Source organism: Adiantum capillus-veneris, chromosome 25 (assembly GCF_014529385.1).
Source record: "Adiantum capillus-veneris isolate H3 chromosome 25, ASM1452938v2, whole genome shotgun sequence".
In the NCBI taxonomy this organism is placed as follows: domain Eukaryota; kingdom Viridiplantae; phylum Streptophyta; class Polypodiopsida; order Polypodiales; family Pteridaceae; genus Adiantum; species Adiantum capillus-veneris.
The window spans coordinates 134545390-134559888 of NC_140955.1; the positions used below are offsets into that span (position 1 = coordinate 134545390).

The 14499-nt window shown below is 43.0% G+C and overlaps 1 protein-coding gene across 1 annotated transcript; it reads right to left on the reverse strand.

The window, feature by feature from the left end:
• Positions 1-1251: 1251 nt before the first annotated feature.
• LOC147425689 (extracellular ribonuclease LE-like) lies at positions 1252-3007 on the reverse strand. The gene is made up of 4 exons (XM_086499651.1): positions 2621-3007; positions 2328-2480; positions 1821-2013; positions 1252-1647 (listed from the first exon to the last, which is right to left on the reverse strand). The coding sequence occupies exons 1-4, from the start codon at positions 2963-2965 to the stop codon at positions 1424-1426; spliced, it is 915 nt and encodes a 304-aa protein (XP_086355777.1). The 5' UTR covers positions 2966-3007; the 3' UTR covers positions 1252-1423.
• Between the last annotated feature and the right edge of the window lie 11492 nt (positions 3008-14499).

Sequence of the window (14499 nt, forward strand, 5' to 3'; positions counted from 1 at the left end):
TTTAGCATCTTGTACGGTAGACAATCACTCTTCTTGTGAAGACCTTAAAAAAATTTAATTTTTCGAGAAATTTACTCTCACAACCAGGGGTATTTCGGGAATTGTGGAAAATTTGAAGGGTATTTTGGGAATTTATGACAAAATATGGGGGGTATTTTGGAAATTTTTGAAATTTGAGGGGTATTTTGGGAATTTCCTCAAATTAGAGGGGTATTTTGGTAATTTTCCCTTAAATGAATAACTAAGCCTCTTGCATGGTCATGTGAGGCTTAATTATTCATTCATCCTCCCAACTATGCTTTGAACTTCACAACTATGCCAAAATCGGCATAGTTACAAAGGGTGGACATAATTATTCATTTACTGCTCCTTTTTTTTGTGTGACCAAGAATGAGGCTTAGTTATTTGTTCAAATAATTTATAAGTAAGCATTTGTTCAAATAATTTATAAGTAAGCCTCGCGTGCCCATAGCCTTATCAAAAACCACACACAATGCAAATGAGCTACATACATGGTTTGACAATGCTCTCTTCCACTTCTTAACGAGAATTTATTTTGAAGAAGCAAAATGACAATACCCCAAGGAAGTGAACAAGAAGACTAGATGTTGGGGGGAGAGAGAGAGAGAGAGAGAGAGAGAGAGAGAGAGAGCAAAAGATAAAGAGTAGGGGTAGAGATATAAAGGGTCTAGTATTGGCCACCTCAAAGTGTCCATTAAAATCCGTTGGTGGGAGCCAGCAAGACCACTATCTTGATGAGAACATTATCGGGGTTCTATGTGTGTGTGCATGAGTGGGCCTAAGAAAACGTATAGGATTTGTTATTCGAAACCATTGGTAAGGGCAAGCGAGACTTGCCGTAGGCAGTTTGCGCGACCTTGTCCATTTTAAAGAGTATTGGTCTAACTTCTACGCTTCTTGCATTTTGAATGATATTTTTTCATGCACGCAGGCCCTTCCCTAACTTGATCAAATGAGAACCAGCTTTGCTCTTTAGATTTTAATCGAAGAGCAAGAGGGTATTGCATTACTTTAAGAGGCTGGCTTACTGGTCTTATTTCTCTATACTGATCAGTACTCTCTATTTCTAACTTAGGTTATATCTTTATCTGAGTATGAGACATCTAATTAAGAATGGAAAAAATGCTTCCCCCCCCCCACCCCCCCCCCCCCCACAACCCCCCCAAACCACACACACAAAAAAAAAAAACAAAAAAAAAGAAGAAAAGAATAGAGGCAATGGGCTAGCTCTGACATAATGCACATCTGAACTAAATTAGTAGCATGTGGCAACTCATTCTGGTCCCACAAGTTGAACTAGTGATGCGCTAAGTTACCATCAGAGTGTCAACCCTTGTTTGTGTACAACAAATGTAATTACACCAAAAAAAAACAGGAGGAGAAAGAGGTTGAATGAGCTCTTTCAGAAAGAGGGGAATGTCACTGAAGAGGGACAGGAGGTAGAAGGGAAAATGGGGCAGTCGATGAGGGTGGAGGCATCGGTATCCACACACACATACACCTGGTACAGTTGCCTCTTTCCTGAGATGTTGGTGTTGCACTCCAATCCAGGCCTATGCCCAATTGCTTGCTTCAGAGCCTCTTGTACATCCTCCACTTCATAGCTTCCATCATCCGGTTCGATGCCTGCGCATTCCTCCAACCTCTCTCTCTCTCTCTCTCTCTCTCTCTCTCACACACACACACACACACACACACACACACACACACACGTTGTGCAGGATTCTAAGTGTGTGGGGCAGTCCGCATCATCTCCAAAAAATTGGTCACATCGTATGCACATGACCATGCATATATACCTGCACTCTGTAGAGCAGCTAACAGATCGATAGACTTCCGAAGGGCAAGGGTGGATTCGAAGTAGGAGCGCTCATCCAAGCCCGAGCAGGTACCGTGCTTCTCCCACTCATGCGACCAGAACTTCTCTCCATCACCACTAGGGCATGCAAGTGTATCCCAATATGCCTGTAGCTCCTCTTTCAAGTCCGATATCTGCAAGAACTTAATCCAAATGTTCAGCAATATATCACTGGCAAGAACAGCTTCATGATGCGTTGACATGAATGGCTTTCTATGTGCTCCACTGCTCATGCCCTGGCCCGCTTAGCGATGCATTTGTTTTGATTAATGTCCTTAATTATGCTCAGTAATCCAATCAATGGCCCAGGGTAATCATGAGTCTTGTTTTGATTAACGTGATTGATTGCGCACATTAGCTCAAACATTTTCTGCAAATAAATGCGAGCATCTGCACATTTGTCAGCGCGAGAGACCATGAACACGTATGTGAGCCTTGAGGTGCATACCAGGGCTGACTCGTACGAGGAGCCGGCGCAATTGGAAGGGTAAGAACCATCGTTATAGTTAGGCCACAAGCCATGGATTGAGAAGTCGGACGCTGGCTTGCCTGTGGTAGGATAGCAGCACGCCTGCTTCAAATCACAATATGATCCTGGCCACTGCAGATAAAGCCATTGATCTGATGAACTTAAAAGGGGGCAATTTCAATGGTATTACATAATGAATGCGCTAATTACGGTGGAGAATGAATGGGCGACAATGGCGTTCCATTAGGGTTTCTGCGATAAAGATGGAGTACCTGCTGCACGAAGTAGAAGAAGTCGAAGCCGGATTGAGCGAAACTGAGGCTGGGGAAGACGCTGGTGCATGCCAAGATTAAGGCCAGCAACAGCTGTGGAACGAAAGAGCCGGCCATAATTGTGGATGATGAGGGCAAGCACGCAAGCCGGCAGAGATTTGTGTCAATGGAATGGATGGCTGGGTGCCCCGTCGGCCGACGATGCTGCCAATGATGAATGAAGCCTTCATTTATATATAATTGTAGACAAGCGTAGGCGACTATTTTGTGATGAGTCTGAACTGTGGACTCTGGAGTCTGGACTCTGCGCGCGCATGCGTCCAACGGCATATTCGAAGTGCACATTCCCTCCACGGTCCACGGTCCCCTCTCCCTCTCTCTTCTTAGCCTGCGTACATGCCTTGGTCCCGGTGGTTGGCCGGTTGAGAGCTAAACTTCACCACCTATCGCCAATAAACGCACATGCTGCAGCTCCAGCCGGTGTCACAATGCTGAAGACAAAAGTCGACTGTATTTGCCATGCTGTCCTCCTGTCGCAGCCACTAAGGCTTCTTCCCGCGAGGCAAACAGTCCTCACCGCCGAGTCATAAGGGGTAACCATTAAGGCGAGTGGTGTCACGTTACGATTGTGCCGGTGGGAGTCACGGCGGCTGCGTGCAGGGGCATGGTGGGCCTTTGGTGGGCTCGAAGCATTTTTTTGTCGGGAGAAGCCATCGCTCATAAGCATGTGCGCAGGCTATCTTACCCTACGCACATGCGTATCTTCCGATGCTTCGAGACGTGAAAAAGTGATGCCAACCCACCAAAATCCTCTAGCGCCCCTGTCAAAATCCACTGCTTGGCTTACCGTCTCCATCGAAACTGCACTTACCTCACCTTCATGCGGCTGTAGTCGTTTCACTTGGCGAGAGAATGTGGCATTCACCTGCACGCTCTGCACTGCTTGACACGTCCTCATAACTTTCTCTCTCTTTCCCTCTCTCTGTACAACACTGTGCATGTTCGTGTTTTCTCAAGCTGCTCGACCGATCGATCACTCCAATCGCTTCTCAAACGGCACCATTGCATGTGCGCAATGTCTCTTTCTTACGGTGCGCACATGCACCTTGCCCTCATGGCCACCGGTTGAAAAGCACAACAAGCCTGCAAAGAGGCCCACCATGCCCCTGCATAGATCCATCACTTCTCCACTAGCGGTATCGGAACATCAGGTGCTTGGAGAATCCTATGCAACGCCGTTGTGTGCCGTTTCGGGTCTCCTCAATTCTCGTGATTTAAAGGGTTGCCTTCCTGCCATCTCCAGTCAAAACCATGGAGAAGCCTATGCACATTTGCTAGGGTGATGGATGGATGGTTGCACTCTCTCTTTCCATCGAGGCTGTAGACCCATGGAGGGTGTATCGTGCACTGTATCTATGTCTGTGTGTGAACCTTTTTCTACCTTTGGCATGCTTTCAACTTTGAAGTCTTGGATTCATGTGGAGAAGATTACAACCCCGTCTCTATCTCACATGGAAGTTTGATAAGGCCAATGTTAATCGTTAGGATAAACTAGGGATTGATTGTACTATGTACAACCACCATGCCCACATAGACATATGACATGTGATAGCGTAGGTACGCTTGATGATCTTTCTCCAACATTTACCATTGGTAGACATGAGGATCATCGCCAATGATAATATAGCTAAAATTCATTGGTGTACCTAAGACCGATGGCTACTCATCCCTGGAGGATTGACCATGGGAAAGTTATTGCACCATGTAAGTGAAGGGGAGGGAGGTTTTTTGAAAGCTTTCATAAGCGCATAGGTTAGGGGTAGTCCCTTAATAATTAGTCCCCAAAAATTAAAACTAAAGGAGGGGGTGGTTAGCAGGGGAGGGGAGGGAGATGCAAAGGAAATGAACTACTGTGCTTCATAAAAATGAAACACAAAAATGGTTCTGCAAGTGCGTAACATCACTATCCTCCAATTTGTGAAACAAAATTTGTGTAATACAAAAGGTACTAACACCTCTTTGTATAGGGTCTATGTTATTTGTTGGAAAGAAGTTCTCTTCTAGTACATGATTTTCAAATACATGTTTTGCTTCTTCTTTAAAACCATGGCATCGTGAAAAAAATGTATAGGACTTTTTTAGTATAGAAGGATTCTCTTTTTGATGCTTCTTATTATGTAAGGTCACTTGAGTTCAAATCTATATAATAAATAAAAAAGATATATTTTTAAAAAAAATTTATAAATCATATAAGCGTAAAAAGAGGAGTAATATTTAGCTTATACAAGTTGTAAATAGGGGTTTTTTAAAGACTATTCGCTTGCAAGTGGAATTCTCTCTTTTATATATAGTAAATCCCCTGGGCACTTATCTTGCTAGTTCACTCACTGGTAGTTTCACTTTGACTGCTAACCATAGTTATATTATAGTTATCTTTTTATGTTGTATTCCCACTTATGTTTTGTAAACCTTATCATCATCTTGAGAAGAAGGAGAAGAAGCAACTTTAAGCCTCCATTTCCACTATGTGCTATGTTGCTTGTGTGCTTGCCAAAGCTCAAGGTGTCTCCTTCTCCACCTCTTTACATGGTTTCAGAGCCTAGTTGTGGAAAATGAGAAATTCCAAAGCCCTACTAGTTTTTTTTTGAGCAAACCAAAAGCCAAGCAAAACTAGCCAATCAAAGAGAATGACTTACAAAGCATTATGAACTTTATACACATAAATTTTTTGACCATAATCTCATATGAGAATTTCCAATGTTAGTAGATACCTTTAAATTTTCTATAGATTTCTAGAGGCATCTCCATATATATAACAAGACAAAGTGGTTTTCCTTCAAACAACGCATATTCCATGATTCTCTCTCTCTCTCTCTCTCTCTCTCTCTCTCTCTCTCACACTCACACACACACACACACACACACACACACACACACACACACACACACACACACACACACACACATAAACGTGACGGTCTATTACAAAATTGTTCTATAACCTTGGCTAGGCTTGCAACCATCTCTGCTATTTACAACTATGTTCGGACATCATTTGTGACATCGACCACTTGCAGTAACTGACCACTTAAAAATTGCGGCTTGGTAGGTTGCTAACCCACATGCTTCTTTTAATGTTGACCACTTGTAATTGCTGGTTGTACCTAATCTATACCAGATATATACCACACCCGCACCCCCACCCACACCCACACATGGTTACTTAATATAGATACTATTATCCCTATTTGGCCCTTCTCCACTCACGAACGGTGTCTCACTCTGCGAAGCTGACAACATGATCGATTTATATATCTACGCTATGCTTGTGTATTGGACATCCTTCGAGAATCCTTTGCTTGCGTATACATCTTGATGTTCCTCACCCTTCATACTTGCAGTACACCTGCACATCCAAGTATGTTATGTAACTACCTCGCAAAGTGCTCTCTCTCTCTCTCTCTCTCTCTCTCTCTCTCTCTCACACACACACACACACACACACACACACACACACACACACACACACACACACACACACACACACACACACACACACCTGCACCTGCTGCAAAGAGAGAACTCAGATTCGTCTCTTGCGCATAGCTAGTAGTAGATTCTTTCATCCATATGGTACAAGGCATATGGCAGAGATACCCCCCCGCCCCCCCCTTCCCCCCCCAACACACACACACACACACACAGAGTCATATGAACTCATGAAATTGTGAGGCATGTTTTGAAATTGTCAAGATCACATGCATACCTAGTGATGGCTTCACCTTTGCTTACTCTAGCCACCTGGAGCCTGGGAGATGGTGTATGCTGAAGACCTCCCATGCATGCAACAACACATGAATTTTAAACTTAATAATTGATCTATATTATGGTGTTAGTTTTTGTTGTAATTTTTGACACCAATAACAAGGGGAGGGAGTCGTTGGACACCTGTCTTCCCAAGTAATGCTAGTTCTGACAAGCTTGTGTTTCTTGGATGGTGACAGGTAAGAGATTCTTTCCTTGGGATTACAGCGACAACTGCAACAATAACAGAAGATCGTCCACTGTTCGAGCATTTTTATTAGTGATAGATAACCCTTGTATATGATTCTGTGATAATAAGATGTAATACACTATTTGTCAGTATCAGATCCAAATGTCAATATAATCTTAACTTTGTCTACTTGGTATCTAATGTATATATAATACGTGGTTATTTACACATTGACTGGTCTCTAGTCCCATTGTATGGTTCAATAGTTTGTGAAATCAAACTATTGTTAGATTATTCATTCTTAAAAACACACAAACACATACACACACACACACACACACACACACACACACACACACACACACACACACACACACACACACACACACACACACACACACACACACACACACACACACACACACACACACACACACACACACACACACTCATATCACTAACATTCCTTGTAATTAACTTGGATTTTTATATTCTTCATCTGCCTGAATCATACCTAACATATTTTATACTATTGACCCTCTATGTTTTCTCTATTTTTTAACATCTCTCTCCTTGTGGCACCCCTGGTCCAAGTGGGAACTACCCTCTATATCGACTTTACTTGGATACTGTCCATGGAATTGGAGCTGATCTCTTTAGATAGCTGCTTCCATTGTTAGAAGTTTATAGCTACTGGTGATGTGTTAGTTCAAAAAGTAGAGTGGACAAGGAATAGAAACTGAACAGGAATACATCTACTGAAATGAGAACTAGACTGAAGTACTGAGAATGATGTTCAGATTCAGATTCAGACTCAGAGAGCATGAGTATAAAGTATGTATGACTGGAGTATACTATACTGCTAGATTTAGGATTACAGATGAAAGAATACAATAAAGATGATGTAGCCCAAGAAAAACTTAGGGCTAAGGATCATGAATCAAAAGCTCAAACAAAGGTACAATCGATAAATGACTCAATTCATGCCCACGGCTTATGCCAACCCGATTACAATGTAATGTGTCCTATTTATATGCTTTGGGAATTACTGTGGTAACTACCGTGGTAATTACTGACTGATCCACTGTTCGTCTCACAGGAGCTAGTTCTCACCCAGTGAGATTGTCTCAGCCATCTGCATCCTTCCCTCCTTTCTTGAATTTTGGCAATACTCCAAAATTTTTGAGAAAAAAAATTCACCGTCTGATTCTGCTAGAATATTGCTCGTCGAGTGCTTGACACCCCTATAGTTGTAATTCCATGGGCATCAAGCCAAGCTGTACTAAAAAAATCCACAGTCTGATTCTTCTGAAATTTGGCTCATTGAGTGCTGAACACCCTTATAATTGTAATTCCAAGGGCCATCAACCAAATGACACCAACCCCTGAGTGGAAAAATCCACCGTCTGCTGCAAAAAAAACTGGTGGAAAAATCGTTGAAGACTTTGACAATACTTTGCTGCAGTATCTGGTATAGAAGTTCAAGAAGGACTAAGGATTGGACTTTACCAATGATAGAATGTACATACAAAGATTGTGAGAGGCAGCTGAAAAGGCTAAGGTGGAGCTCTCATCATCTACACAGGCTGTTATCAACCTTTCGTTTATTACAGCTGATGCCACTGGTGCCAAGCACCGTCTGATTCAAGGACTCAAAGTCTGTGCTAGCTGAGAAGAAGGAAAAATCCTTCACTGAATTCTGAGATGGAACTACCCAATATCCTTCCATTGAACCTGCTTTCGTTTACGCTTTGGCCTGGATGGTGTCTGAGAAGTCCCAGTACGAGCATTCTCCTTCTGAATGAGTCTGTAAATGGCCTCTTGCTCAAGATGATCCCGCCTTTCTGTGGTCATCTCCATTTCATAAGGTGTGAGAGGATGATAGGTTTTGGTGTCGGGATCATAGAACGTGTGTCTGCCTTTGGTGATCCGAGTTCTAGCCAGTTTGTGACAATGCGAGGCTATATGGATCTATCCTTCTGGGAGAGGCTGATTGGTTTTGATCCGAGCTTCAAAAAGAATCTCAGCCATCTCTCTATACTGTGGTCCTAGGCCTGGTTTAGCCGTAATTTCCTTTTCAGGTAGTTTAGAGGACTCAACAGTGAGTTGCAGTAGTTGGTTGGTGATCTTAGTGAGGCCCCTGATTTGAATTTTCCACTGGCCCATACATAGTTTGATCCTCTGCATCTCCTCTTTCAGCTCCTGGAGATCATTCAATTCGAGAGCGTCATTGAACAACGTTTGCCAAGTTTTCCATTCCACAGTCGATCGCTCATACCAATCCTGAAGTTCATTAGTAATCTTGAAATATGTGAGCCGATCGACTGGTTCTAGATGTTGAGGGTAAAGTGCTGAAAAAAATCTTGGCAACTCTGTCTCTCTTGCTGGTAAAGTATACAAGAGAATTGGGGAATCAGGCACAAATTCTAAGAAGTTAAGAACAGCCTGGTTCTCTTGCTGCATCATTTTTCTGGTTACTCTAACTAGCTGAAACAGTTGCCAAAGAGCAGTTGCCTATTCTCCCACTGACATTCTAGTTTGAGGTCCCTTGCTGGTGGCAGTCTGGTCTTCAAGAATGGTCCGCACCCTTTGATCCAGAACTCCCCTAGCAATCTACATTTGCACTGAAACCTCTTTCAATTGATTCTTGACATCCTTCATGCATCTATATGTTGGCTTGTTTCCCAGCAAAAGCTCTAATTCCATAGCCAGAGAGCGACAATCTGGAGTAGACTGTCGTTGCCAGTGTGGATTGGTTACTCTCTCTTCAGCAGTTAGTATCCATTCAAGCACCCTTTCCAACAGCTGTATTGTGCTGGGATGCGCAGGTAATTGGCAGGCCTCTTGATCATGGAAAGCAACTGATTTCCAATGCTTAACCATTTCCCTGGCTCTGACATACAGTCGCTGAAAGCGTTCCAGATCATATATAAGATCATCATCCTCCAGATACCGCCTGGTTATAGGAGCCTGCTGATGTCTCAATCTCTTGTTTAGCGTGATGAGCTGTAATGAATGTTGCTCTGGTTCCTTAGTCACAGCTTTGCCTTTCCCTTTAACATCCCTGCTGTGTTGTGACTGGTGTGCCAGTGGATTCCCAATGTTGCTGGGTTGTTGCTCTTCTAGCTGTTGATTGCTCGACCTCTGTCCTTCATGCTGGTCTGACTGGTCTGCCTGCGACTGATTTCCTCCAGTTGATCCTGTACCACCAGTACCAGGTCCTGGAGGTGGAGATGGAGGAGAGGCATCATCATCATCATCATTATGCCCTTCGTCTGGTTCATCCTCCTCCTTCTCTGCTTCTTCTTCCTTATCCTCATCTTCTTCAATGGTAGTCTGTTGTTCAATGTAATCAAGGATAGCTTGATTTGTCAGAGCACTGTTATATTCAGTAACTTTAACCTGCAAATCACTGTGCATCGTCTCCATAAGAGACTTCAAGTTATCCATATCAAAAACAGCATTGCCTGTTGGATTCAACATCTCGGCCAAATTATTATAGATATATCTTTCTGTTAGGGTGGTCTTCAGAGCATTGTGGCGGATCAGTAAAAAGTTGAACTCAACTCGCTTCATTCTTAACAGGGTTTCGAACCTATCAGCAGCTTGTTGTGCTTCAGCCTTTTCTTCTCGCATGGTCTGCATCTCAGACTCTACCTTGGCTAGCTTACTTTGTAACTGCTGAATGATCCTATTTGAGTGAGCTTCAAGGAGAGAGTGGTGCAAGTTCTGGGCTGCTCTCCCTTACTCCAGCTTTTCAATCTGCTCCTCAGCCTCCCTCAATTCAGCTTTTACCTTAATTATTTCATCTTTTGACCCTGCAACATCCAGCATTTGTCCCATACAATTGACAATAGTATTCCATGATGACTGAATGAGTACTGAACAACCATCATTAACTGTTGCTGGGTTAGAATTAGTTAGCTCATAGATTGTGATAGGAGCCATATAAGGTAATGCAACATAATCAGATTTCTGCAATAGAAGACGTCCCTTGAGTGGATGAGTTTGTAGCTGCCATAACCTGTCTTTCTTGGTCAAGTGCAGGGCTTCTTCACTGTATGGGATGGAGACTCGGCCCAATGGATTTGGAGAAGCTGGGCCTTTGTCCTTATCAACCTGGTCTGCTGATTGCTCAGGACTAGCCTTTTCTGTCTGATCTTGGCTAGTACTAGTGGTTACTAAAATCTGGCCTGCTGACTGGTCGATTCCACCAGTGGTCTGGTCAGTCTGTTGTTCAGTCTGGCTAACTGGAGTCCTTTCAGTAGACACTGTTTTGACTTGACTTTCCAGCTGCCTCAGGAGAGCACTGCCCTTAGTCAGTGTCGTCCTTGGCTTCTTTGAATTGCCAGGTTCATCTTGTTTAGCCTTTCTTTTCAGTCCAGTAGGAGTTGTCTGGCTTTCTGGCTCTTCGTCATCCGATGACAAGTCAATATTTTTTGATAGTGGAAACGGCTTCTGACTCCAAGCCATTCTCACATGATCATGGGTGTCTGGAGCAGTTGCCCAATACAAAAACTGCCAAACATACCAAGCCTTGAATACACTTTGAGATTTCAGCTTGGCAGTTTGCTGAAGCACATTGTGCAACAATATTTGGCAAAGGTTGATAGAGACTTTGGAATCCAGTCTTTTTGCTAAAAGCATGGCAAAAAGTTTCTCTGACACATATGTCGAGTTATTCTTCAGACTCACAGCCTCAACCACAAACCGATAAGCAGCGGGAGCTTCCAGTTCTGCAACTGGAATCCCTTGCGCAGTGGCTTTCCTTTTCCTCTTAGTAGCATCATCCTTCTTCAAAGCTGCATTGATCTGCTTTGCAGTTACCACAGACGGCTTGGGCCCGTTTGGCATACGGAATGCGAAAGCAATGCTTTTTGGTGTGACAGACACCTTCTGGCCATAAATCACAGCACTGCCATTTTCAACATTGAAAGAGTCAAAGACTTGCCTTATGATGGCTGTGTCAAACACAATCCTTGTGGCTTGCAGAACCACATGCAAGTCCCACAGTTGGAGTAGAGCCATAGCTTGCTCAGTAAACACATAACACTGAATTTTGCTGTACGGGATGAGTGGAAGAGTTGCCTTTGTAGCAGTAATAAGAGCTTGGGTTTCGTCGATAGTGTACTACATCTTTTTTGACAGTTTCCTCCTACCCATGCACCATGAAGATGATGAAGCAGGTGAAGAAGAAGATGACTTACTTGATTCTTTGAAACCGTACCCAGGTGTGGCTGGCAAAGTCAGATGACAATCCACGGTCTCCTCAGAGGATGAAGTTTGCAGCTGCAATGAAGATACTTCAAAGCTCGGTGATGGCAAGTGGACAAGAGGAGGTAATCATCGCGCAGGGGATTTGCGAGGAAAAATGCCTACTCGCCTTATTGTTATATGCGTTCGTGCCATAAAAGCTCCACCACTTACTGTTCCTAGACTTCTATGCACCGCAACTGACGTGGCAGACATGCATTGGACGAGACTTTCACCCATCATTGAAATGATTACCACTGATATTCCATCTTGGTCCCCTAAAAACTGATAACGTTGTCCCCGCTGTTCTGGTCGTGGTATAAGTCTGGCTTGGTCGCACTGGTACTGGTCTGAAACTGGTTATGGAACTGGTTGCACATGAAAAAGTCCCAAGATAGCTAATTCTGGAATTTCTTGGTCTTCAGCACCCAGATCCTCAATACCCTGTTCCTGGCAAGGCTCTCTAACTTCTGAATAGTAGAGCTTAATTTTAGCTCCATTATACACCCCTGGTAGCAGTAATCCAGATAGGTCTTTCAGTCTTACCGTGCCATTGGAGAAAACCTAGTCCACTTCAAATGGTCCTGCCTAGGCTATCTTTAGATTCGGCTTCTTTGGACCCAATCTAGACTGATATAAGAGTACCAGATCCCCTTTCTGAAATTCCCAAACCTTAATCCTTTGGTCATGCCAGTGTTTCCTTCTTTGCTGAACAATCTCTTGTTCAAGCATAGCCCGTTGTCTGAGTTCATCTAACTGGGTAAGCTCCTTGAGTCGCTTCTTAAGATTGTGATTAAAATCTAACCCATATTCTACAACCATTCTGAGACTCGGGATAACAAAATCCATAGGAACAACAGCTTCAATTCCATATACCATTATGAATGGTGTTAATTCTGTAGTGACCTTATAAGCTGTCTTGTATGCCCATAAAGCAGTCTGAAGCTTCAAATCCCACTGGTCTGGCTTTTTCTACACAATCTTAGTGAGAATAGTCTTAATGGTCTTGTTACTGCTTTTGACCTGTCCATTGCATCTAGGATAATAAGGTGTGGATTTCCGATGCTTGAATGAAAGCATATCCAGAAGGATCTCCATAGTGTCATTGATGAAGTGTGTCCCTTGGTCCGACAAAATCTCCATAGGACATCCATAGCGACAGACAATATTCTCAAATAAAAATCTTACAGTGGATTTGGCTGTGTTGTTAGGAAGAGCCTTAGCTTCTACCCACTTAGTTACATAGCAGGTGGCCATCACTATATACCTATTATTCCTGGGAGAAACCTTCTTGAAAGGTCCCATAAAATCCAAACCCCATTTCATGAAAACACCCAGTGGTTTTACTGGTGTTAAGAGAGTCATATCTGCAGCTGTGGGTCTACCCATTCTTTGGTATATGTCACAAGTTTTACAAAAGCTTCTGACATCAGATATTAATGTTTGCCACCATAACCCAGCCTGCAGAATCTTCTTGTAAGTAACATCAGTAGAAAAGTGTCCACCAGATTCTCCATTATGCGCCTCTGAGATGACTTGCATTCTCCCTTCCATAGGCACACATCGACGAAGAATACCATCAACACCTTATCGGTAGAGTGAGCCCCCGATGATGGTGAACTTTAAGCTTTTGATGACCAGAGCCTTCTTCTAGTATTTCTTCTAGTCATCTAGGAAACCACCCTGAGAAAGAAACTGATATACTTCATATAATTCAGGATCAATTGATTCTTCTGCTTCCAGCTGAAATAATTCAACATCCACTAGTTCGTCTCTTAAAGACACTTCAGAATAGCCCTCCGTACTCCTAGAGATAAAATCAGCACCATAGTGGTTCTTGCCAGGTTTATGAAAAATCCAAAATTTAAATTCCATAAGAAACATCATCCACCGTATTAGCGTGCCTTGAATAATGACTTTATTAATCAAGAATAGGAGAGCCTGATGATCCACATAGAATAAAACAATTTGCCTAGCAAATAATGCCTGAATTTTGTAGCACTAAAAACCATCCCTAGAGCTTCTTGTTCAGTGGTTGTATAACCTTGTTCAGCCTGACTGAATCTGCGACTAGCGAAGTAGACAGGATAGTCAGTCCTTCCATGTGGCTCGGCTAGTATCGCCCCCATCGCCAGCCCCGAAGTATCCACATGTACATGGAAGATAACATCCCAATTTGGTTACCGAAGGACTGGTTTATTGATAATGGCACTTTTTAAGTTCTGGAAACTTTCCTCACACTCAGTAGTCCAATTGAACTTGTTGGTTTTCTTTGTGAGCTCATGCAGTCGTAAAGCTTGGGAGGAAAATTTATGCACAAACCTTCTGTAAAAGTTAATATATCCCAAGAAATAACTTAACTCAGATGCATTCCTGAGCGCCTTGGCTTGCCGAACACACTGGATCTTGTCGTTGGCCATTTCTATTCCATTGTGGGATACTACATATCCCAGTAGCTGTCCTTTCCAGACTAGGAAAACATAATTAAATGGATTTAGACAAATCCTCTTCTCTTGACAACGCTTAAAAACCATTTCCAGGAATAGTAAATGCTGTTCCTCAGCTCAATATATAGTGAAATCGTCCATGAATATGGCGAGAAACCGATGAAGAAACTCATTGAATATCTTCA